The sequence below is a fragment of the Ahaetulla prasina genome, chromosome 4 (assembly GCF_028640845.1).
Source record: "Ahaetulla prasina isolate Xishuangbanna chromosome 4, ASM2864084v1, whole genome shotgun sequence".
Classification (NCBI taxonomy): domain Eukaryota; kingdom Metazoa; phylum Chordata; class Lepidosauria; order Squamata; family Colubridae; genus Ahaetulla; species Ahaetulla prasina.
In genome coordinates, this window is record NC_080542.1 from 128,982,580 (window position 1) to 129,007,889 (window position 25,310).

The 25,310-nt window shown below is 39.2% G+C and overlaps 1 protein-coding gene across 1 annotated transcript in view; it reads left to right on the forward strand.

Annotated features, from left to right (window-relative positions):
- Nucleotides 1-25,310, forward strand: part of CCDC7 (coiled-coil domain containing 7) — a 250,176-nt gene that overhangs the window by 193,197 nt on the left and 31,669 nt on the right. The window contains exons 54-60 of the mRNA XM_058179731.1: nucleotides 1,264-1,383; nucleotides 9,093-9,218; nucleotides 10,930-11,040; nucleotides 13,726-13,851; nucleotides 20,162-20,281; nucleotides 21,724-21,843; nucleotides 22,306-22,425. Of these exons, the coding sequence (XP_058035714.1) occupies nucleotides 1,264-1,383; nucleotides 9,093-9,218; nucleotides 10,930-11,040; nucleotides 13,726-13,851; nucleotides 20,162-20,281; nucleotides 21,724-21,843; nucleotides 22,306-22,425 (843 nt within the window). The remainder of the gene's footprint in view (nucleotides 1-1,263; nucleotides 1,384-9,092; nucleotides 9,219-10,929; nucleotides 11,041-13,725; nucleotides 13,852-20,161; nucleotides 20,282-21,723; nucleotides 21,844-22,305; nucleotides 22,426-25,310) is intronic.

Consider the following 25,310-nt stretch of genomic DNA (forward strand, 5'->3'; position numbering starts at 1 on the left):
TGTTATTGTCTCACTGTTTCCTCCTATTGGAAAAAGGTATCATTTGTAATGGATTTTCAAGAGTTTACTATATCCATTACTACATTAATTTCAGAAGTTATTATCTGCTAAACACTGACCTTGAATTCTAATCATCTCATTATTTAGTCATCTTCTGAAAACGATGACTTTCACATTTTGGGGTGTGAAATTCTGTATTAAGAATTATCTTCTAATAGTTTCTCCCAAAGACAAGTTACTTTGCATATGACTGTCAATGGAGAATATATTTTTCATGTTATTTTTTGCTTTTCTTTATCCCATCAGTGCTGCTTTAACACATGCCAGTAAGTATAGGTTTACATGCAGTAGCAAGAGCACTTAGATGTATATATCGCTTCATTGTGCTTTACAGCCTCTCTATAAGTCAGTGGTATGATGACCAATGGTAGGACACTATGATTCACTATGATGACCAGTGGTAGAATACTGAAAAATAAAGCTTATGAGATGAAAAAAGATAAGAGCAATCTTACAGAAGCTACTCTAGTAAAACTATTCGTTAATTTGTCTTCAAAAGTAAATGTGTTTGACTTAAATGTGCATGAAACCAGAAAAATGCTTTATGAAGATCGCCTACATTTATTGCAAAAGTGTAAGTATAGATCAGAACCGAAAAAAGGGAAATTTGGAAAAAAAAAACTGCTCTGTTTTAAATTTGGCCAACTGGATGTTCCATAAGAATTGAATAAACAAAATATGGTTAGTTTATGAGTGCAGTGACAGTGGCACTGTTTGGCCACATTTCTGTTCCATTTCTTTTCATGCTGCATACTCTCCACTGCCAAATCAGTTTTATCTGATATTAGTGACATTAGAACTATGATGGCCATAACAACGGCATGATTCTAAATAAAATAATTTCAAAACTCTGAGCAGGTACAATTTTAATAAATCAGGTTCTGTCTTTAAGAATACTAATTCTTGTAATATGTAGTTATAAAGACAGACAGATTGTGTTTTTTGTGTACTCTCTTTTTGAATAGTGTATTATTTGCTTTCCATGGGACATACATTGATAAAGTAATATGTAATGTTTTATGGATCTTGGTAGGTAATGATACATTTCACATTCTATGGTTTGCTTTGGTTTTTTAAAAATTTATTATTTCCTTAAGTAGAAAAATCAAATTTGTTTGCTTTATTGTGATACAATACCATGAACGGTGAGGACATTTTAAAATATTTTTTTCAGTTGCTCATTATAAAAATGTTTTTTTTCAGATGAAAAGTTATATGCACTATCTGAGAAGAAAGAACACTTACTAGAAACTCTGGAATCTAAGGAGAAAGAATTAAAAGAAGCTGAAACTCTTGAAATTAGTCAACCAGGCATTGTCAGTGGTATGTATGTAAAGATTTTCACACGTTCGTTGTTTGTAAATAAAAATTGTTTGTCAGATGTATTGCATTGTATCTTTTTGCTGTAAACTGCTTAGAGTCAGGAGAATTAAAGCAGTATGAAATATAGTAATAATAATCTACTATACATGGATGACTTAAAAATATATGCGAAAAGCCCCACTGAAATTAAATCAATACCCAACACAGTTCAACTGTTCAGCAGCAACATCAAAATGAACTTTGGACTTGAAAAATGTGCTATATTATCCATGCAGGAAGGAAAAATGGAAAAAATAAAAGAAATAAAACTGGGAAATGGAAGCATAGTGAAAGTATTAGCAAAGGATGACGGTTACAAATACCTCGATATATTGGAAGCAGATAATATCTTGAATGGAAAGATCAAAGAGTCAACATAAAAAAAATACATTAGGAGGGTCCACAAAATATTAAAATCAAAGCTAAATTCTGGAAACATAATTAAAGCCATTAATAATACATGGGCAGTTCCAGTGATACGCTACCCAGCTGGAATCATCAACGGCTTTGGTTGAACTGGAAAACTTGGACTGGAAAACGTGCAAACTTTTGAATATGTACCATGCTTTATATCCACGAATGAAATCGTCAGGTTGTATCTGCCAAGAAAAATAGGGGGCAGAGGACTATTGCAAATCCATCAAACTGTAGAAGAAGAAAAACGAAGTTTGAATGACTATGTGAATCAAAATACAGAAAAATTGCTGAAAGCTGTGAAACAGAGAACATTATAAAAACAACAGAAACAAAGGCAAAATATAAGGAAAAACAGCTGGATGACAGATTAAATAGATGGAAAACTAAAGCTCTGCATGGACAGCACTTGAAAAACATTGAAGAAAAATGTAATGCCAACTTTACATGGGCTTAAGATGGGAACCATTAAGAAAGAAATGGAAGGTTTAATACTCGCTGCTCAAGAACAAGCACTACAAACTAATGCCATGAAAGCAAAGATACAAAAATCTACTGACAATCCAAACTGCCATCTTTGCAAGAACAAAGTCAAAAGTCTTTCATATTTAATATGTGAATGCAGCAAAATCGCACAAACTGATTACAAAGCTAGACATGACCAAGCTGCTAAATTAATCCATTGGTAATTATGTAAAAAATATGGCTTACCTATATCCAAAAAGTCATGGGAACATAAAGTTGAAAAAATTATTGAAAATGAGAAGGTGAAGATCTTGTGGGACTTTCAAATATAGACAGATTGTCATTTGGAACACAACACGCCAGATATCACAGTTGTCGAAAACTGAAACATACAATTTATTGATATCACGGTACCAGGAAATGCCAGAGTCGAAGAAAGAGAACTGGAAAAAAAATCACAAAATATTGTGACCTGGCCATTGAAATTACACAATTATTGATGAAATAAGTAACAGTGATACTCACTGTCATCAGGATGGTTGGTACCATGTGCAAGAATTTTATAAAATACATCAAGAAATTGCAGCTTCCTGCAGTAACACCAGTGGAACAGCAAAAAACTGTACTACTCGGAACATGGTACATCTTAAGAAGCTACTTGGTTGATACCTAGAATGTTATTTTTTTCTGTCATTGACCAATAAAAAATAGAATAAATAAAATAAACAGCACAAAACTATCCTCTAACAAGAACTGTTAGCAACCATTTGTGGGCGAAGCTTACAAATAATGTAACCAAATGTTGCTATTTTTAGAGAAATAAATTTAGCTTTGATGTTTTTTATTTAACAGTTATCAGAGTTCCCCAGATATTTAGATAAAAGAGGTGTTATCATCTGGTGGCAAACAGATGTATAATGAAAAATCTAGGCACAGACTTAAAATACTTTTGATGTTTGCTGGAATAAGACGATTTATATTATTAGAGAAAAATATTCAGTGAGTGCAAACTGAATTAACAGACTTTAATTGCAGCAGTTATTATTTCAAAAATAAGTTATTTCCAAAAATAAGCTTTTATTTCCAGTCCACATTTAACTCTTGTTAGAAATTTGAAAATTATGGAATTAGCTTTTATTTCGTGGCCCATCACCTTTTCCCATTTCTAGATTATTCAAATTTTATGTATAGAGCGGTATTTTAGTCAGGTGAGTGTATTATAAAATGGGCAATTATTTAAGATTGTAATGTATATAAAAATTGCTATGCCTTATCTTTAGTGGCAATGTCCAATTAGTCACTGTTTTGATTAAACATTTTGAATGTGAAAAAGATCATCTCAAATCTTCTATAATATATCTTGAGATTAGTTCACTACCTATGTTTCCTAATACATGTAAATCAATCCAGCAATGAAGATGAAAAGGAAAAAATGATTAGAAATATTTAGTTGTGTTAATATGGAACATATTACCGTAGTCATCTATCTAGGGATGTTGTCATAGTAGATTATATAATTTCCATAAGATTGCAACCCTTGCATTCTATAATTTCAAATATTGCAGAACGCATGCGCGTTATGGCGGCGTTCTGAGCTTCGTGGAGACGGCAGCTGAGAATCCTTCGGGCCGCAATGCTGCTCTGCCGGCCGCCTGGCCGCTTGGTCCCCGGCTCCGGTTGTATGATCCTCCCGGCAGCCGAGAGCGAGGTCTTTGGTCCTTATTGAGCTCTCGGCTGCTGAGTTCGGAACCGGAGTCCTTGGGCAGCGGCGGATGGCGGCGGCCATGTTGGGGGGGGGGCGCGGGGAGACGCCCGGCCCGACTCAGCTGTTTGGCGGCCGCAATGCAGTTCCGCCGGCCGCCTGGCTGCTTGGTCCCGGCTCCGGTTGTGTGATTCTCCCGGCAGCCGAGACCGAGGTCTTTGGACCTCATTGAGCTCTCGGCTGCTGAGTGCGGAGCCGAAGTCGTTGAACAGCGGCGGATGGCGGCGGCCATGCTGGGGGGGCACGATGAGACGCCCGGCCTGACCCAGCTGTTTGGCGGCCGGTTTTCGGCCGCGGATGTCATCAACGGCTGGACCGCAGGTAACACCGGTGGTTGGAGTGGGGCCTGCACGGGCATGATTATTGCCCCTCCCCTTTCCTTCCTTCCTCCCTTCATGGCCCGGAACATCGTTCTTCCCCCCCACTGCTGACTTTTTGCCAAGGCCTGCCAAAAATGCCGTAATTTCACCAACGGCCTACATCTTTCCAGGTTGTTTTTTTCCATCGGCGACAGAGGTGGCTGGGCCTGGTTACTTACAACAGCGGCACAGCGGCGCGCTGGAGCCTTGTTGGGCCCAGCGGTAAAATCTGGCGGCTGGTTGGCGGTGGTACGGACGGCGGTATGGACAGCACTGACGGCACTGACGGCACTGGCGGCATAATCTCGTCCCGATTATCGTACCACACGGGTTTTTGTCCCGTGATGGTACGTTGCCGGGAACCCGAGGGAGATTTTTTATCCCGGCTATTGACTTTTTCCATCTTTGTAGCCGAGGAAACAACCAAGGGAAGGCTATTATGCCAACCTCCGAGGCGGAGGTCATTAGATCGGGATCGGACTTTCGGCCCCTTGGTTGTTTCTGGACCCTTTGGATTTTCTACGGACTATAACTAATATCATCGCCCGAGTGGCCAGTAATATGACTAATACCGGGTCGGACGAACTATCGGTACGACCGGAACATCTCCGCCGGTCAGGGATGGACATCCTTTCGCTGTATATTGACTATTTCCCATGAGATACTCGTTTGCCGAACTACTACGACTGCGAGGTTCCCCGCCTGCAGGAATGGCCTCCAAATTATCGAGGGCTTACTTAACGAAGGGTCTTGGGACCCAGAGAGGTGGTATGCGGCCAAGAAGAAGTTGTGGGGTTTTTTAAATAGTTTTTTAAACAAGGGTTTTTTAAGGGGGGGGCGGGATTTGACGGGTGGGGGTGAGAACCCGTCGGGGGGGGATCCAGCCCCTGTGCTAGTTCGCGACACTATTCCATCTTGTCTGAAGGCAGGGGGGGAGGACGTTCCAGGTTTAGAGGGTTGCTCGATCTATACGGTAAGTGGGAGAGGCAGATATGGCGGGGGGGAGGGGCCGTACCGAGTTGAGGGAGCACGCGTTCGATGTTTGAGAGCGATCACGTGCTCCGGCCCCTCAGTCCCTACCCGTTCCTCGGGTGGCCATGATCCTCAGAGCTTGGATCTTCGGCTGATGTTATGTAATGCCCGGTCCGTGGTTAATAAGGCTCCCCTGATCTGCGATCTTATTCAGGGGGAGCCCGCGGCCCTTATGGGCATTACGGAACCCTGGTTGGGCCCAGAGGGGGGGGTCCCCCTTGTTGAGATGTGCCCTCCAGGTTCCCGAGCATTTCATCAGCCGAGGGCCCAAGGTAGGGGTGGGGGGGTGGCGGTTGTTATCAGGGAGGATCTAGAGCCGAGGGAGACCACTGTTCCTCAGATTGCCGGCTGTGAATCCCTCTATGTGCGGTGGGGCTATAGGAATCAGTTGGGCTTGGTGATCGCATACCTGGCTCCTTGCTGCGTGACCACAGCCCTGCCCGAGCTGTTGGAGGTACTCGCTGTGGCGGTTGAGACCCCAGACTTATAGTCATGGGGGACTTTAACCTGCCATCAGTTGGCTTGTCATCGACGGCAGCTCGGGAGTTCTTGGCTTCCATGACGGCCTTGGACCTGATTCGAGTAAATGATGGCCCTACGCACACGGGGGGAGGCACACTGGATCTGATTTATATCTCTGGACAGTGGTTAAATGATCTGGTGTTAGATGATTTAGTAACGGAACCAATGTCATGGTCGGATCATTTTCTCCTTCGCCTAGACCTTCGAACCGCCATTCACCACCGCAGGGAGACGGAACCTATACGGTGGTTCCGTCCCAGGCGCCTGATGGACCCCGAGAGGTTCCTGACGGAGCTTGGGCCATTCCCTGAGGAACTGGCCCACGGCACGGCTGAGGAACTGGTCGTGGCCTGGGAACAGGCCGCGGCCGGGGCCTTGGACCGTGTCGCGCCTTTGCGGCCTCTGACCCGGCGTAGGTCTCGTCCGGCCCCTTGGTTCTCCGAGGGGCTGAGGGAGATGAAACGCCGGAGAAGACGCCTGAGAGCACCTGGAGGTCCAGTCGCCCGGTTGATCGGACACTAGTTAGATCCTACTCTAGGACCTACCTAGTGGCAATGAGGGAAGCGAGGCGTTCTTATGCCTCCACCCTCATTGCGCCGGCAGATAACCGCCCGGCCGCCCTGTTTGGGTGACCCGCCTCCTACATCAGGAGGTGCGGATGACCTTGCAGGGTCGAGCCGAGGAGTTTAGTGGTTATCTATACGATAAAATCGCTCAGCTGAGGGACGGTCTGGACCGAATTTGGGATGATCCAAGCGAGGGAGAGGAGGCACGTCTTGTTGAGCCCATTTGGGATGAGTTTGACCCTGTGGCTCCCGAGGACGTCGACAGGTTGTTGGGGAGGCTGCACGGCACGACATGTTTACTGGACCCGTGTCCTTCCTGGCTGGTACTGGCCACTCAGGCGGTGACACGAGGCTGGCTCCAGAGGATTATCAACGCTTTGTTGGAAGGGGTTTTCCCTGCCGCCTTGAAAGAGGCGGTGGTGAGACCCCTCCTTAAGAAGCCCTCCCTGGACCCAGCTATTTTAGGTAATTATCGTCCAGTCTCCAACCTTCGCTTTGTTGCGAAGGTTGTAGAGAGTGCCGTGGCGCGACAGCTACCCCAATACCTGGATGAAGACGTCTATCTAGACCTGCTCCAGTCCGGCTTCCGACCCGGATACAGCACGGAGACAGCTTTGGTCGCATTGGTAGATGATCTCTGGAGGGCTAGGGACAGGGGTTATTCCTCTGCCCTGGTCCTATTAGACCTCTCAGCGCTCGATACCATCGACCATGGTATCCTGCTGCACCGGTTGGGGGATTGGGAGTGGAGGCACCGATATCGGTGGTTCTCCTCCTATCTCTCCGACCGGTCGCAGACGGTGTTGACAGGGGGCAGAGGTCGACCGCGAGGGGCCTCACTTGTGGGGTCCCTCAGGGTCGATTCTCTCGCCTGCTGTTCAACATCTACATGAAGCCGCTGGGTGAGATCATCAGTGGTTTCGGGTGAGATACCAGCAGTACGCTGATGATACCCAGCTGTATTTTTTTCCACCCCGGCCACCCCAATGAAGTTGTTGAAGTGCTGTCCCGGTGTTTGGAAGCCGACGGGTCTGGATGGGGAGAAACAGGCTCAAGCTTAATCCTCCAAGACGGAGTGGCAGTGGATGCCGGCATCCCGATTCAGTCAGCTGCAGCCGCAGCTGGCTGTTGGAGGCGAGTTATTGGCTCTAAAGGATAGGGTGCGCAACTTAGGTGTCCTCCTGGATGATCGGCTGTCGCTTGAAGATCATCTGACGGCCGCTCCAGGAGGGCCTTCCACCAGGTTCGCCTGGTTCGCAGTTGCGCCTTCCTTGATCGAGATGCCTTATGCACAGTCACTCATGCGCTCGTTACCTCTCGCTTGGATTACTGTAATGCTCTCTACATGGGGCTCCTTGAAGTGCACTCGGAGGCTTCAGTTAGTCCAGAATGCAGCTGCTGGTGATAGAGGAGCTACTCGTAGCTCCCATGTAACACCGCCTCCCGCGCAGACTGCACTGGCTGCCTGTGGCCTTCGAGTGCACTTTAAGGTGTTGGTTACGACCTTTAAAGCGCTCCATGGCTTAGGACCTGGGTACTTACGGGACCGCCTGCTGTTACCACATGCCTCCCACCGACCCGTACGCTCCCATAGAGAGGGACTTCTCAGGGTGCCGTCCGCCAAACAATGTCGGCTGGCGGCCCCAGGAAGGGCCTTCTGTGGGGCTCCACACTCTGGAACGAGCTTCCCCCGGGTCTACGTCAAATACCTGACCTTCGGACATTCCGTCGCGAACTGAAGACACATCTCTTTATTCGCGCGGGGCTGGCCTAAATTGGATTTTTAATGGGAAATTTTATTAATTTTTAAACGGGGTTTTTAGTTTATGGTAATTTAATTTCAGGCTAATTTTAAATAAGTTTTTTAAATGATATTTTAACTTGTATATTTGTATTGCTGGTTTTATCTTGCCTGTACACCGCCCTGAGTCCTTCGGGAGAAGGGCGGTATAAAAATCAAATAAATAAAATAAATAAATAAATAAAATCAGCACTTAATTTCTCAAAAATTTAGGAAATTCCTTATTAACTATAGTAGAAAAAGATTAAGTACAAATGAAACAAAATAATAATTTTAAGATAATTGTACTAAAATAGCAACAGGATTATTTGCTTCTTATCCAAAAACATAACTGAATAGGGGCTAATAAGGAAACAGATCTCACATCTTTTCTGATAATATCTTGAACTACAGTACTTATATGAATACCTACAAAGATGACTGCTCAAAAGATGGAGTTAATCATTTTTGAAGCTGGAGTTTTGAAAAGACATCTTTGTTTATCAAAATATGTATTCTGTTGGTAATAATACCTTTACAAATTTGAATATTAATATTTAATTGAAGGGGCTTCCACAGATGTAAAAGAAATTATTGAATCACTATTTATGGCTATTGTACAAATTAGAAATGTATTAGATATGTATTCAGAAAGCATTATATAAATCCATTTAGAATAAAATAGCTAAATGATATTGTATGCAGTTATACTTAAGGTAATATTGCAGAATATATATTATTGTTTTGATTTGGCCTGCAATTATTTTTAGCACATAAACTACAAGAACTAAATGAGCAAAGAAGACATTTAAGTGTAGAACTAGAGGCAACTGTATACGATATACAAGAAATAGAAGATCGTGCTTCCGAAGAAGCCTTAATGAGAAGATCTGAGGGTAAGTGGAAAATAAATGTCTATATATCAGCACCTGCATATTTTTCAATGGCAGCAGCATGGAATAAAGTATGTAGCAGGTAGTCACTACTATTCTGTGTTTGGTCCTCAGATTCTCATCCAACAGGCTTGCTCCCTTTTAAAGAGGAGTCAACAGAAGGAACCTTCTTTAAGCCACTGCTGTGTGGTTGCAAAATATTTTGTAGATAAAGTTACTTATATTGTTGATAAAGCCTGATAAGATAACAAAAACTATATCTTGCAAGGTCACTTGGGATTCAGAAGTCAGTACAGTACAGCTTTTCAGAAGTCAGTACAACTCGTAGTACCATGAGTTTTATCAATTTAAACAAATGTAATTTTCCCCCTGGCACAAATAATGTAGAATTCTTTAAACAAGCCGTATTGAAATGAAATGGCTAGAATTACAAGAATTTCAGCAGTATTCCCCAATAAAAATTATATATTTCTTAAAGTGGTAAGATGGTGCCTTTCATAAATTCTCTCATCGGGGTTTGATACATCAAAATATACCTCTTGTAGTTGCAGAGAATTGACTTGTGTAAGTATTGCAAATAAAATTGTTGTGGAAGCCAAAGTTTATGAACCTTACTTGAAACTTCTTAGGATTAGTATAACAGTAGTTTTTCAAGTGAATAAAATATTCCAATCTACCCCTTTTATACCTAAAATTCAAAATAAGTTTGATTTTATTCTCTTCCCCAATAGGGACAGCTGATTTTTTCCTGTTATTTTACATTCATTTGAGGTCATATTCCCTGTGAGGCAAGATATCTATGATTAGTGGGAGGGTGGTTCTCCTAGACTCAGGCTCCTTCTTGTTCAGCAGATGGAGGCACCAGCTTGAAGAGCTTTTGCTCAGCTTTAGTTGGTGTGCCACTTAAAGCTTTGTGAAATTGGAAAGCCCTAATTGCAGAGATTCATGCTTTTATTACCACATGATTAGAGTATAGTAATACCATCTATGCGGGGATATTTTTGAAGAAGATCCAAGCTGCATTTGGTCCAGAATTTGATGACCCAGCTGCCGATGGAACAGGCCACTTCAGCAGTATAACTTGTGGGCTGAATTCACTCCTTTTTTTACTAATAACTTTCCTGACACAAGTACTTATAAATCTGTACATGTTTCCGTTTTATTTATCTTTAATATTATTTCTCTGGGCTAAATTCAGCCTATAGTTTAAGATTGTCTGTGGAGAGGATGCTTAGAGCCCTAACATACAAGAAGTTAATAAATCAGATATGTTATTTGTCTTCAACATTGTGGAACAGCTTACCCACTGAGTTTTGGTTGATCTCACTGAATTTTTTGAAGGTTTTGAAAAACGTTTTATTATTACAAAAAACATTTGGGTTTGGCTAATGCAAATAGAGATTTATTTGTTAATCCTTTTCTCTTTCTAATTGCATGGATTTTTTTGATGTTTTTGTTGTGAAGCTTGGTGGTCACAGAGGAAACATGTTTTGGACAAACCTGAGCTGGATAATTGAGAATCTCCATAGATGTTGCAGAGGGAGGCGTTTTGAGTTATTTTAGTTTTTTATTTCTTGTAATCAGCCTTGATTTGATCAGATAGTGATAAATAGGCATAAAAAATATGTGAGAAATCAAGATTTTACCCGGAAATTTTGAATATAAGCAAATGAAACAATTTTCCAAAATAACTGTAAATCATTATTGTTTATAGAAATTAAACTGCATAAGTTATGTGCATGGAAGAAGGTTTTATTAGAACATCTGGAATCAAATCTGGAACTACAAGAAGAAATCCAGACTATGGAACCAGATAACACCACTGGTAGATATATGATAATTCTTGTTTATTTATAATTAAAGTATGAGGTCCTTCTTCTTGAAATCTCTTTGGTTCCGTTGATATTATTTGGCAGTCTGTAAACTGAACAAAATTGATATAGAAAATATATATAAAATAATAGAGTTGGAAGGGACCTTGGAAGTCTTCTCGTCCAACCCCTGCTTAGGCAGGAAACCTTATATCATTTCAGACAAATGGTCATCCAATCTCTTAAAAACTTGCAATGTTGGAGCATTTACAACTTCTAGAGACAAGTTGTTCCACTGATTCTATCAGTTCTATCAAGAAATTTCTCCTTAGTTCTAGGTTGCTTCTCTCCTTGATTGCTTCTAGTCCTACCCTCAGGTGCTTTGGAGAATAGCTTGACTCCCTCTTCTTTGTGGCAACCCTGGAAATATTGGAGCAATGCTATCATGTCGCTCCTAGTCCTTCTTTTTATCAAACTAGACACATCCAATTCCAGCAACCCTTCTTTGTATGTTTTAGCCTCCAATTCCCTAATCATCTTAGTTGCTCTCCTCTGCATTTTTCTAGAGTAGTTAACTTCCTCAGATTATAATGTATATAAAATTCTTGTTTTCTGGGCAGAAAATATATTAAGTTGCATGCTAATTAGTATAATCTTGTTGTATATTTCCCTTAAAATTCCCTAGGTTGTTATCAAGTTCAGTTTAATATAATTCAAAACTTAGTTAAAACTTTTCTTGTGTTTCATCTTTCAGTTAATCTATATATGAATTATCTTCAGTGATAATTATTTTCATCATCTTAGATCACAGAGCAACTATAACGGAATTGCCACATATTTATGAATAATTAATTCACTGATCTATAATTAATTCATTAAAATAGAGATAGATTAATGAAGCCATCTCAATCAATAGAAATGGGACTAAGGCAAGAAACATTTAATTCCCATTTCATTGAATATCAGGATAAAACTTTAAGAAAACTTGCACCATTCTAAAAAGGAAAAAAGCCCCCACTCCAATTTTTGTTGTTTCTTGCGTTAAAGGATAGGGTTACTCGAAATGGTTTAGAAAATCTTAGAAATAATAGAAAGGATTCCTTTTTTGTTACCTTTGGCAACTGGCAACTTGGAACAGCAAAATGTTCAGAACTTCCCTGCATTATCTATCTCTCTATGTATGGTAGGCATTCCCATCAAAATATTTAATTAAAAAATTGATAGTACTATAGGGCTATTTAGCTTAAGATGTATGCTACCTTTAAGTAGCATACATATGCCAATACTATTCCATAGTTCATGCTGCTGGCTAAGGAAGTGTGTTAGCAATATTGTCATCTTGCAGAATAGAGTAGAAGAGAATTCTATATTGGCCAAGTGTGACTGGACACAAAGGAATTTGTCTTTGGTGCATATGCTCTCAGTGTACATAAAAGGAAAAATACATTGTTTGCTTACCTTCTAGACTGTTTGCATAGATCATTGAAATAGGAGCTTTTGATTGAAGAGGAGTGGTAGGGGAGCGAAGTCATTAGTAAGTATAGGATTGGTGAAAGAAATGGTGAATCAGAACCAATTTCTCTCCTCTTCCACACCATTAGTAATTCTTTAGCCTTCCATAAAACTATTTCTCATTCATTAAAATTATTCAGTTGAAAATTTGTGAGCTTTTTGCCTATTGAGGATAGACATTTGCTTTCTCTTAACTCCCATAAGAGGTCAACTACTAAAATGTCATATTTCACCTAGAACACCAGTTGATTTGCTCCCTAATTAGTCCTGATTCTCTGTTAAGTCTGGAGAATGCTCTGTATATTCTGAATTTCCAAGAATGGTGGTATTTTTTTCTTCCTAGAAACACTCCATTCCAGAGAGATGCAGACCTCTTTGTTTCTTATCCTATGTCTTGAAAAGTCTGCATGGTTTCTTACAATGTTTTCCCAATTGAAATATACCTGTTTTTAGTTTCTACTATGATGTAGCATGCTTCTGTAATTGTTAGAATTATGATACTATTCTACTGCATCGTCTGCAACCCTTTTTATGAAGATTATCTGTTGAGCCATTATTTATTCTTAGCCTTTGACCATTATATATCATTAACACTTGGATTTTTAATTCTGAACGGATACATTTTGCAGGCCCACTACTGGACAGCACAATTGTATGTCTGAATCAATGAAAATAATTTTAATATTAATTGGAATTGTGCTTCTGTTCATTGGTTATAACAAAGTAAGAAAAACATGAAGCTAAGTTAAATGTAATAATTTATCAGATTGGCTACTCTTAACCCTAAACATCAAAGACAACATGCTTCAGTCATAATAGATTTTTGTGTTTAAAAAGACAGCCAGAGGAAATCATGGAAAACTTTAACAGGAAAGACAATATGACCTGTAACCTCTTTACAATACAATTTATTGTTAAAGGTAGAACAGTTGAAATCATTGTCTGAAAACATTCCTATATATTAAAAAAACCCCATTGTGTTCAATATTGCTTACTTCCATATAGGGCATAAAAATTTATCTGGTTTCTAATTCTATAAAATGATTAATGCAGTCATTTCATAAAGATATCTTCCTTTGAAGGTTTAAAATTTATATTATTATTACTTAAGATTGGGTAATATTAAAGATTATCTTAACATATCTTGTAAGTATACTTTTATCAAACGCTTAACATTTTTTATCTAGAAAAAAGGATAGAGGAATTACATCAGCAAAGAAAGATTTTAATTGAAAACCTAGAAGCAGTTGTGGAAGATATAGATGATATTAAAAGTTATATTTCAGAAACAGGAGGAATTATCAAATATGTTGGTGAGTAAGAAAAGAAATACCCTTAAACCCATGGGCATCTTTAGGGACAGATGACATAACTTGCCTCATGACATAAACTTCATTTCTTTTATATATGCATCTAATACATAAATATACTCATATCTAGAGGGCAGAGCGTATAATGTCACAATGCATGTTTTGTCATTCTGATAACATCTTCAGATTCCTTTCTTTATATTACTTTGATTTTTTATTGAGATAATGATCAGAATGATTATTTTTAAAAAACATTCTACATTATTTGTAACTATCTGAAAATTATCATATAAATTGATTAAATAATAAAAATAATGATTGACTATGACAATCAATTCAAAAGGTCTAATAAAGGTTAAAAACATTTATTTTTTTATTTATAAAAAAATTATAAGCCATTTTATCTCAATGTAATTTGAAGATATTATTATAAGAAGAATAAAATTTGCTGTATCAAGAAGCAAACATAATTCATATGATTATTTATTTATTTATCAACTCATCCACTGTGAGTGGCTAATAAAACCCTCAGTACAAAACTCAATGTCCCCCTAGTGACAACAATCAAACCAATTATTTGATGGGCTCCATATCCCCTGAAGCCTCCAGACCCATTAGCAAAACCATGTCGTCAGGGCCTTTTGAAAGTGGATAATCAGATAGAATGATAATCTAAAGAGAGGAAGCCCCTATAGAGAAGACCTTCTTCTTGGTCCTACCAAATTGATTTCCTTAAGAGAGGGTACTCATAATAAACCCTGCCTCCCAACTTAGGTGAGACAGGTAGACATCACTTGGAAAAGATGGTTCTTGAAATAACCTTGCCACAGGCCATGTAGAGTTTTAAAAGTGACAACCAGTCTCTTGAATTGTAACCAGAAGTAAATTGGCAGCTTCTGCAAGAAAGGTGATACATATGTAAATCTATATTTGACCAAAATCATGTGGGTCGCCTATTTTGACCCGTTGAAGCTTACGATACTTTTCAAGGACTGCCCCACGTTGAGTATATTGCAGTAGTCAAGAGTGGAGGTGACTAAAGTATTGGGTGACTGTGGTTACTTAAAAATATAACTTGGCTCATCTAACTTTCTGGTTCTGCTCCTGGTGAAAAAATAAAATTGTTAGAGCTTCTTAGAGGCTGACTGAGATGAGTTAGAGAAGTGGTTCCCAACCTGTAGTATGCACATGCCGTGTGTGTGCGTATGTGTGTTGATGTCAGACAGAGATTCTACAAAGGCTTAAAGAAATGTTATCATTTAAAAGTTAAGTCTTGGTGGCCCATGGCCATGGTCTATGGCCACAAAAGATATTTTAAGAGAATCCGTGGTGAAGAAAAGGCTGAGAACCACTGTGTTAAGGTACTCCACAATGGCAGAAATTTTGGCCAAGTAACATATGCCTCCTTAGTTCCATAATCTGGGATTCAAACTATTGAAGGGACTCTGAACTATGCTATGCCAATCTTGTCAAATTGTGTAGTACAGGCAGAGATAACCAGAGACAGATGATCCCCCAGATAACCAAGCCTCATGCCATTAACTATTTTAGAATAGAATAGAATAGAATAAAATAGAATAGAATAGAATAGAATAGAATAGAATTTAATTTATTGGTCAAGTGTGATTGGACACACAAGGAATTTGTTTTGGTGCATATGCTCTCAGTATACATAAAAGAAAAAGAAAAAAAATACCTTCATCAAAGGTACAACATTTACAACACAAATGATGGTCATAGGTTGCAATTTAACCCTTAATGATAGCAACAAAAAGTTACAGTCATACAGTCATAAGTGGCAAGAGATTGGTAATGAAAATGATGAGAAGATTAATAGTAGTGTAGATTTAGTAAATAGTTTGACAGTGTTGAGGGAATTATTTGTTTAGCAGAGTGATGGCTTTCGGGAAAAAACTGTTCTTGTGTCTAGTTGTTCTGATGTGCAATGCTCTGTAGCGTTGTTTTGATGGTAGGAGTTGAAACAGTTTATGTCCAGGATGTGAGGGATCTGTAAATATTTTCACGGCCTTCTTCTTGGTTCGTGCAGTATACAGGTCCTCAATGGAAGGCAGGTTGGTAGCAATTATTTTTTCTGCAGTTCTAGTTATCCTCTGAAGTCTGTGTCTTTCTTGTTGGGTTGCAGAACCAAACCAGACAGTTATAGAGGTGCAAATGACAGACTCAATAATTCCTCTGTAGAACTGGATCAGTAGCTCCTTGGCAGTTTGAGCTTTCTGAGTTGGCGCAGAAAGAACAGTCTTTGTTGTCCTTTTTTGATGATGTTTTTGATGTTAATTGTCCATTTTAGATCTTGAAATATGATAGGACCTAGAAATTTGAAGGTTTCTACTGTTGATACTGTGTTGTCAGGTATTGTGAGAGGTGGAAGTATGGAAGGGTTTCTCCTAAAGTCTACCACCATTTCTACAGTTTTGAGTGTGTTCAGTTCCAGATTGTTACTGTCGCACCACAAGGCTAGTCGTTCGACCTCACATCTATATGTGGATTCATCATTGTCTCGAATGAGACCAATCACTGTTGTGTCATCTGCGAACTTCAGTAGTTTAACAGATGGATCATTGGAGATGCAGTCATTGGTATACAGAGAGAAGAGAAGTGGGGAGAGCACACAACCTTGGGGGGCCCCTGTGCTAATTGTACAGGTATCTGAAGTGATCCTGCTTAGCTTTACCTGCTGCTTCCTGTTTGTTAGGAAGCTTGTGATCCACTTACAAGTCTGTTCAGGTACTTGTAGCTGGTTTAGCTTAGTTAGAAGAGTATCTGGAATGATGGTATTGAATGCTGAACTAAAGTCTACGAAGAAGATCCTTACATAGGTCTTTGGAGATTCAAGATGTTGTAAGATGTAATGCAGAGCCATATTAACAGCATCATCTATTGATCTATTTGCTCGGTATGCAAATTGCAAGGGGTCTAACAGCGGATCCGTGATGGTTTTCAAGTAGAAAAGCACTAGCCTTTCAAAGGCTTTCATGACTACAGATGTTAAAGCAACTGGTCTATAGTCATTCAGTTCCTTCTTCGGCACTGGGATGATGGTAGAGCGTTTGAAGCAAGAAGGAACATAGCGCATCTCTATTAATTTATTGAAGATATGGGTGAAGATGGGGGCCAATTGGTCAGCACAGACTTTTAAGCAAGAAGGAGTTATCTTGTCCGGGCCTGGAGCTTTTCCTGGCTTTTGTCTGTGAAATAGGTCCTGCACTGCCTTTTCTATGATCACTAGAGGTTGTGAACCCAATGGGATGGGGTCAGTTGTAGGAGGCTTGGCTGTTGTTGGTGTGTCTGAGATGGGTGTTATGGAGATAGGTGGCTGTAGTTTCCCTTCAAACCTGCAGTAAAACACGTTCAGGTCATCTGCCAGTTTCCTTCAGCCAGGGAGGGAGGTTTGCCATAGCTGGTGATATTTTTAAGAGTTTTCCACATGTTTGCTGGTTCATTTGCTGAAAATTGATTCTTTAGCTTTTCAGAGTAGCTTCTTTTTGCTGCTCTGCAGCCTCCAAGTGATATCCTTTAGTTATGTGAAATTTTCTTTAGGCCTATGTATTGTGCATCTGAAGAATCTGTGGTGAATTGTTGGACTTTTTTGTCCAAGTACTACTTCAGGAGCATTGTTCCTTATTATATGTATTATACCAATAAAGGAGAATATTTGTAGTCCAGGACTGAAATGAGGGGTTCTTGGTGCTCTCTCAGCTTGCTTGTTTTCCTGCAGACATTTTATTACCCGTACTAGGTAACATCATCAGTGCTAGTAAGACCCAGTAAAAAATCCAGCAATCCCAGAAGAAGAAATAGGAGTCACCTACAACATACAATGTAAGAACTGCAACAATCACAATGTAAGATAAATAGGCAGAAGACTGCCAGAATGCATCCATGAACAGCAGCTGGCAATCAGAAGATATGGTGAAAATACTTTATTTTCACAAAATATAGGCAGATTTAACTATAGTTCTAATTGGGAAAATGTGACAATCTTAGACCAAGCCAAGTCCAAAAATGCCAGGAAATTTCTAGAAGCCTGGCACAAATCAGCTTGCAATAGACACGCAGACATTAACAACATCTATAGACTATTCAAAAGAGAGAATCAACCAGGCCAAAAGAGAACAAAAAGATTCCAGCACCTCTCCACCACTAATCAACACCTAGATCAGCATATATTAATTTCAAAATTAACTTCAGACTAACAAGTAAACAATATCCCAATCAAGAAACTTCCAAAGAGCCATCAGTAAACAGCCCAACCAAAGAATCTCTAACCTTCATCCACATAGACAGGCAAGTCACCAGAATATAAACTGACAGCAAACAGCACTCCTTACTAGCACTTACCTAGTTAGGGTAATGAAACATCTACAACATCTGCAAGAAAACAAGCAAGCTCAGAGAGCACCAAGGATCCCTTATATGTAGTACATTATTTTTATTTTTATACAGTCACCCCCCCCCACACACATATAAAACAAGAAACAGACATTCTGTGAACTCTGGAACTAAAATAATTAAAATTTAATTCTACTAAGCTTTTGTCAGCCATCCACTGACATCGTCAGAGTAATATATGCCATTTATATGCCATTAACCAAATACAAAAATGTTTCTTGTTTTACAAATATACTTGGAACTCGTATTTTTATATGTAGGCCTTTGGTTATTCGGTTTTTTCCCCGCGTAAAATTGGAAGTGTCTTGGCTGCGGTCTGGACCAGAAGCACAGAAACGCAGAAGTGGACCAGAAGCCAGACCACAGCTGCATCATTAGCCATTTCAAACCCCTCCAATCCACACATGCAGCAGACTAACACCCATCATGAAGATGTAGCACGACCACAAACATGAAGCCAAACAGCAATGCAGCTCACCAACTCAAATCCCCCTGCAACTCAGACTAACCTGAGTACAACCAAGCCCCCCCCCACCCAAACAGAACACACCTCCATCCAATTGGAGCACAGCCAACCCCACCATGCAATCAGAGCACAGCCAAACCCCCAACCAATCAGAACGCACCTCCACCCAATCAGAACACAGCCAAGCTCCCAACCAATCAGTTCAAACCCTCACTAGCAGTTAAAAAGAAGAAACTGCTGTGATCACACATTGCTCCTAGAAGCACGAAGCTGTAAACACCAGTCTGAAGATGACGAATGAGACTTTGTCGAAACATCACCAAGACACTTCCAATTTTACGCAGGAAAAAACCCGAATAACCACACACACACACACACACACACACACACACACACACACACACACACACATTTGTAGGTTTTCATGGGTATATGTATGATGCAGGTGGTATGTTTGGGTCTTTTCCCGTGTAAGGTTGAAATATTTAGGGAACGTTTCGACAAGGTCTCACTCACCATTTTCAGGCTGGAGTTTTTGGCTTTGTTCTTATTATTGCTCACATAAAAACAAAGCCAAAAACTCCAGCCTGAAGATGATGAGTGAGACCTCGTCGAAACATTGCCTAAATACTTTCAACCTTACACGGGAAAAGACCCAAACATACCAAAACCTGCACATATATACATATACATATACATATACATATACATATACATATACATACATACGTGTGTGTGTGTGTGTGTGTGTGTGTGTGTGTAGGTCTTTGTATGTATATGTAGGTAGTGATAGTATATACATACTATCTCTCTATAGAGATAGATACATATAGATATAGATATAGATATATATATAGATAGATATAGATATAGATAGAGACAGAAATAGATAGATAGATAGAGATAGATAGATAGATAGATAGATAGATAGATAGATAGATAGATAGATAGATAGATAGATAGATAGAAAAGATAAAGATAAAAGTTCCCCTTGGACATATGTGCTAGTCGTTCCAGACTCTAGGGGACAGTGCTCATCTCCGTTTCAAAGCCGAAGAGCCAGTGCTGTCCGAAGATGTCTCCATGGTCATGTGGCCAACATGACTCAACGCCAAAGGAGCATGGAATGCTGTTACATTCCCACCAAAGGTGGTCCCTGGTTTTCTACTTGCATTTTTTTATGTGCTTTCAAACTACTAGGTTGGCAGAAGCTGGGACAAGTAATGGGAGCTCACCCCGCTATGCGGCATTAGGGATTTGAACCGCTGAACTACCGACCTTCTGATTGACAAGCTCAGTTTCTTAGCCACTGAGCCATCGCATCCCTAATAGATAGATAGATAAATTATTTTTCACAGTGCATATTTAAGATCAGTGTGATCACAAAATAAAATTTACATTCCAAACTGCTGCTTTATTTTAATTGTTATTTTTTAGAAAGAGATTTGGAAACACTTCATCAGAAGAAGCAAATGTTTTTGGAATGTTTGGAGATAAATTTAAACAACCTTCAAGAAGCACAGACTGTTGCAGTTACTCTTCCAAGCAGAATAAATGGTTGGTATAGAATAGGATTTGGTAATCCTTGGCTGATGTATTAATCTTTTACAGTTTCTGGAATTTAGTAGTATCATGATTTCTGAAAATTATTTCAATAGGTTACTGTACGTTGGTGTAGAAAATAACAATATATCTAAATTACCTCTCAAAATGCAGGGAAAATCCTGATCTCACACCTATAGGTGATAAATCTTTATTCATTGTGCATTATTATTTCACTAATTGCATCCAATAAGTCCAAAATTACATCCTGATCACACACTACAGAATCTCCTAAATTAGTATACCGTATATACTCGAATATAAGCCGATCCGAGTATAAGCCGAGGTCCCCAATTTTACCCCAAAAAACTGGGGTAAACTGGGGACTCGAGTATAAGCCGAGGGTGGGAAATGAGGCACCTACCGGTCGGCGAAACCCTCCCTCCCTCGGCCGAGAAGGCTGGCGGCTCCCCCGCCCCGCCCTCTCACTGCACCCGCAGGGCTTCCCCGCGCTAAAGCAAAAGCCCGCCAAGTTCGCGCCGGCCGGTATAATGTGAAAAAAAGAAAAAAAAAAAAACTCGAGTATAAGCCGTATATACTCGAGTATAAGCCGAGGGGACGTTTTTCAGCACAAAAAACGTGCTGAAAAACTCGGCTTATACTCGAGTATATACGGTATTATAGAAGATTAATCTATCCATCAATTTAATAACTTGGCAATTTCACAGAGAACTCTTAATTCTATTCTGAGTGAACCTCAGTACTATATTTAGTTACAAAGTTGCTAGTTAAAAAAGAAAATTCTTAATGTAATCAAATTTAGAAACATAAATTCAAATTATAAAGTGAAAAAATTTGCAAAAATTTTTTTGTGGCATGAGGATGGATTTATTTGTTGTTGTTAATTGTGAAGTCGTGTCTGACCCATCGCGATCCCATGGGCAACATTCCTTCAGGCATTCCTGTCCTCTACTATCCTCTGGAGTCCATTTAAGCTCACACCTACTGCTTCAGTGACTCCATCCAGCCACCTCAGTTTCTGATGTCTCCTTTTGCCCTCAATCTTTCCCAGCATTAGGCTCTTCTCCAGTGAGTCCTTCCTTCTCATTAGGTGGCCAAAATATTTGAGTTTCATCTTTAGGATCCTGCTTTCTAAAGCGTAGTCAGGGTTGATCTCCTCTAGGACTGACTGGTTTGATCGCCTTACAGTCCAAGGGACTCGCAGGAGTCTTTTCCAGCACCATAGTTCAAAGGCCTCAATTCTTTGGCACTCAGCCTTTCTTTTAGTTCAACTTTCACAGCCATACATTGCAAGTGGGAAAACCATAGCCTTGACTATGCACACTTTTGTTGGTAGGATAATGTCTCTGCTTTTTAGTATGCTATCTAGAATTGCCATAGCTTTCCTCTCCAGGAACAAGCATCTTTTAATTTCTTGGCTTAAATATTTTTTGCAGAACAAAAAATAATTGATCTCACAAATGAAAGAAAGCTTTTGATTGCTGGTCTTGAAGCAGTTATTCAAGATTTGCAAGACATGCAGGGTATTACTAAAGAAAAAGTTAAAAAGTCCAAAAGTAAGTATAAAATAAATTTTATGTGTTTTTATAAGAAATCCATATAATATCTTCCACATGCTTTGTGTCTTGTCCTCTTTTTGTAAAACTGTTAACAAAATGGTTCTAGATTTAATGGTAATTTAATCTGTTGAAAAGGGAAAGACGAAATATCTACATGAATTTTAAAATTTCATTTAATTTTTAAAATTTTCCAATCAAATTTGAATCTGACAAACTTGTAAGTTGATGTGTGGGTTTGTGTGAGAGAAGTATTAAGAGCTACAGAATGATAGGAGGGAAGGGTGAAAATTGGACGTATCTTATCTGATTAGGAGAAAAGCTCATACAAATGTCTCATCTAGAGAAAGTTTTTTTGACAAGAGATCTTTTCTAAAATAGAGAAAGTCTGTAGCTAAAGCCAATTTATTTTTCAAGAACTAAAACTTGCATTCTCAGATGATTATTCCTTTTTTTTTTCAGAACAGCTTTTGGAAGAACTATGTGAACAAAAAGAATTGTTATTAGAAAAGTTGTCATCAAATCTGAAAGACTTGAAGCAAGCGCAGGCTCTTGCAGCTGCTCAGCCAGGCAGTATTAATGGTAAGTATTTGTAAGATATAATAATGAATAAGTTATAGTAGTTATTTATAACTATAAATTACAAAATTATTTTAATTATTCAAAAGGGCTAATAATATTATTACAATAATTAATTCTATCAAAAGCCATTTTGATATAGTGGTTAAGGAATTAGGCCTTAAAGCAGCAAATGGAAATTCTAATCCCATTTTAGACAGAGTGATCTTGGACAAAAAAAAAACAAAAACACAATTTTTGAGCTTAGGAACGAGGCAACAACAAAAAACTTCCCAAAATGTTGCCAAGAAAACTGCAGCAACTTGTCCAGACAATCATCAGGAGTCAAGATTGCCTTGAAGGTGTGTGTGAGCACATAAATATTTACTATCACATTTACTATCACATATCGCGCTTCTTTGTATTTAAAAATAAAATTGATCAGTTTTACAGATTAATCCTAAAATGAAGAAAAATACGAATACTACTTCTAGTGATTTGTTGTCTGGAAAATGGAAAAAACTAGATTTCTCCTAGTATTTTTCAATGGCTGTTGGCCTTTAAAACTAAAGTTTATAGGAACGAGTCTATGTTGTCCTTTCCTATTTCATAACTCCTCTTTTCTTTTTGTATTCACTAGAAAAAAAAAGAAGGGAAATAACTGTCGGTTTAAGATTAGCTAGATGAATAAAAGATATGTAACTTTGCTGTGTGAACAAGGAGGCTGTGGATGTCAAGTCACCACCAATCTAGTCCCAAATCACTTTAATTCCCAATTCCGTATCAAAATGCCTTCTGTTTATTTTATTTTATTTTATTATTTGTATTTGTATACCGCCCTATCTCCCGAAGGACTCAGGGCGGTTCACAGGCAGATAAAAACATTTATATACAAATTAAAAATAACCATTTAATAAACAACCATTCTGTTGACTATGAAACTGTGAAAAAATATTTTTCTGTTATTATTATATTAAAGTATATATGTTAAAGGAGGGATTTACTTGTTTAGTTTCATAAGCTACCAAACGCAAAGTTTTAGTGTGCAGAATAAAGGAACATAAAGATGGATGGATGGATGGACGGACTGGTGTGTGCATGCTTCTATGATTGTATTTCCCACCAATACAGAGCATTGGTGGAAATGCACTTGAATACTAATCTATTCTCTACCAGTTGGGATCATAAATCAATGTGGCCTCTGGTTTGTTTTTTAAAAGAAGGCAAGACTGGTGTCCTAAATACTTCAGGTAGGATAGTATTCCAGAGGCTGGAGATAATGAGAGAGAAGTCACAACTCTGTTTATTTGGTTAGACCTGAAGTATAAATATCTTGGCAGGAAAAGCAGAGATAATTGGTGCAAGGTGCTTCTGTAAATAATTAATAATTAAATATATATAAATAAGCTTGTTCATATAAGTTTTTACCAGTGTTACCTAGCACCTGTAATTGTACTTGGAAGTCGATCGGAAACCAATGAATTTTGTAGAAAGAGGAATTATATGGGTATACTGAAGTATGTAGCCCTATCACAGCATTGATCTACAAGGATAATCAATGCTCGCTCTATCTATTTGTCTGTCTGTCTGTCTGTCTGTCTGTCTGTCTGTCTGTCTGTCTGTCTATCATCCATCCATCCATCCATCCATCCATCCATCCATCCATCCATCCATCCATCTATCCACCTATCTACTTGTTTCACCTAAAGGCAATTTTAGGCAGCTTATAACCAAATGCTTTATCTTGATCTGGAATTCAACTGATAAGGATCCATATAATTTATGGATATAAATATAATTTATATTTATGGATATAAATATAATTTATTTCCTCCAGGGCCCTTTGAAAATATAATCTTCTCTACCCTCTGAAAAGAGGTGCCTGCAGACTGGATGAAAATTGTCCAATAATGGTGATTTGGTAATGGTTTCTTGAGCAGGGTATATGGTATTGCCCCTTTCAAGGCAGGAGGCACAACCTTGTTACTCAAGGATGAATTCACGATTGTCTGAACTCAAGCGCAATTCATCTCTTGGATGGCCTGACCAACCAAGAGAAATATAAAAGTTGTTCATAGGTAGCTGCCTCACAACTCCAAAGACCCTATCTCCTTCCTTGAGACACTGAAGCCCAGGAGCTATACATGGGCTCCAGATCCCCTTTTATAGCCCACAGAATAGCCCAGGAGTAAACAAGACTAAAATTGTGGTCTCTTATTTGATGTTTCCTAAGGTTGGAGGGAATTTCAGTGCCAAAATGGATACTTAAAGCCTTGTAGCTGCTGAAGACCTTTAAATCCTTGAACTCTCTTAAAGATGATTCCTGGTCCTGCTTTCTTTTGGAATATGCCCCTCTCATGCCATATATAGCCTAGTGCATGGCACCCAATCCCCGGGCCATGGCTCAGTATTGGACCGTGGTCCATTTGGAACCAGGTCATGGAGGTGGTTGACAAGTATGTGCCTGCATGCAGCTCCAGTTGCGAGAGCAGCAGGTGTGTGTGCACACGTACATATTCAGCTCCATTTCTGCAAGTGGCGGGCATGTGTGTCTGCTGCTAATACAAAAGGAGCTGTGCACATACATGCGCTCACCATTCCCTTCCCCCTCACCACTGGTCCGCAAAGATGGAAAGATTGGAGAATGCTGGCCTAGTGTGACTATCAAGCTGGTAGATATTAGCATGATCTTATAATCCTTAACAGTCAGATATAATTAATTATAGTATAAAATACAACTACATTTATGCTAAATTTATATATCTGCCCTAGTGACAATCACAGAAGTGTATTTTTATGTGAATCATAGATATTGTAGCTGGTATATTTTATTGCCTTTCTTCTGGTGTATCTGAAGAGAAAGAACATAGCTAATAATTTTTAGTTTCCTCATTGCCAAGGCTATTCTA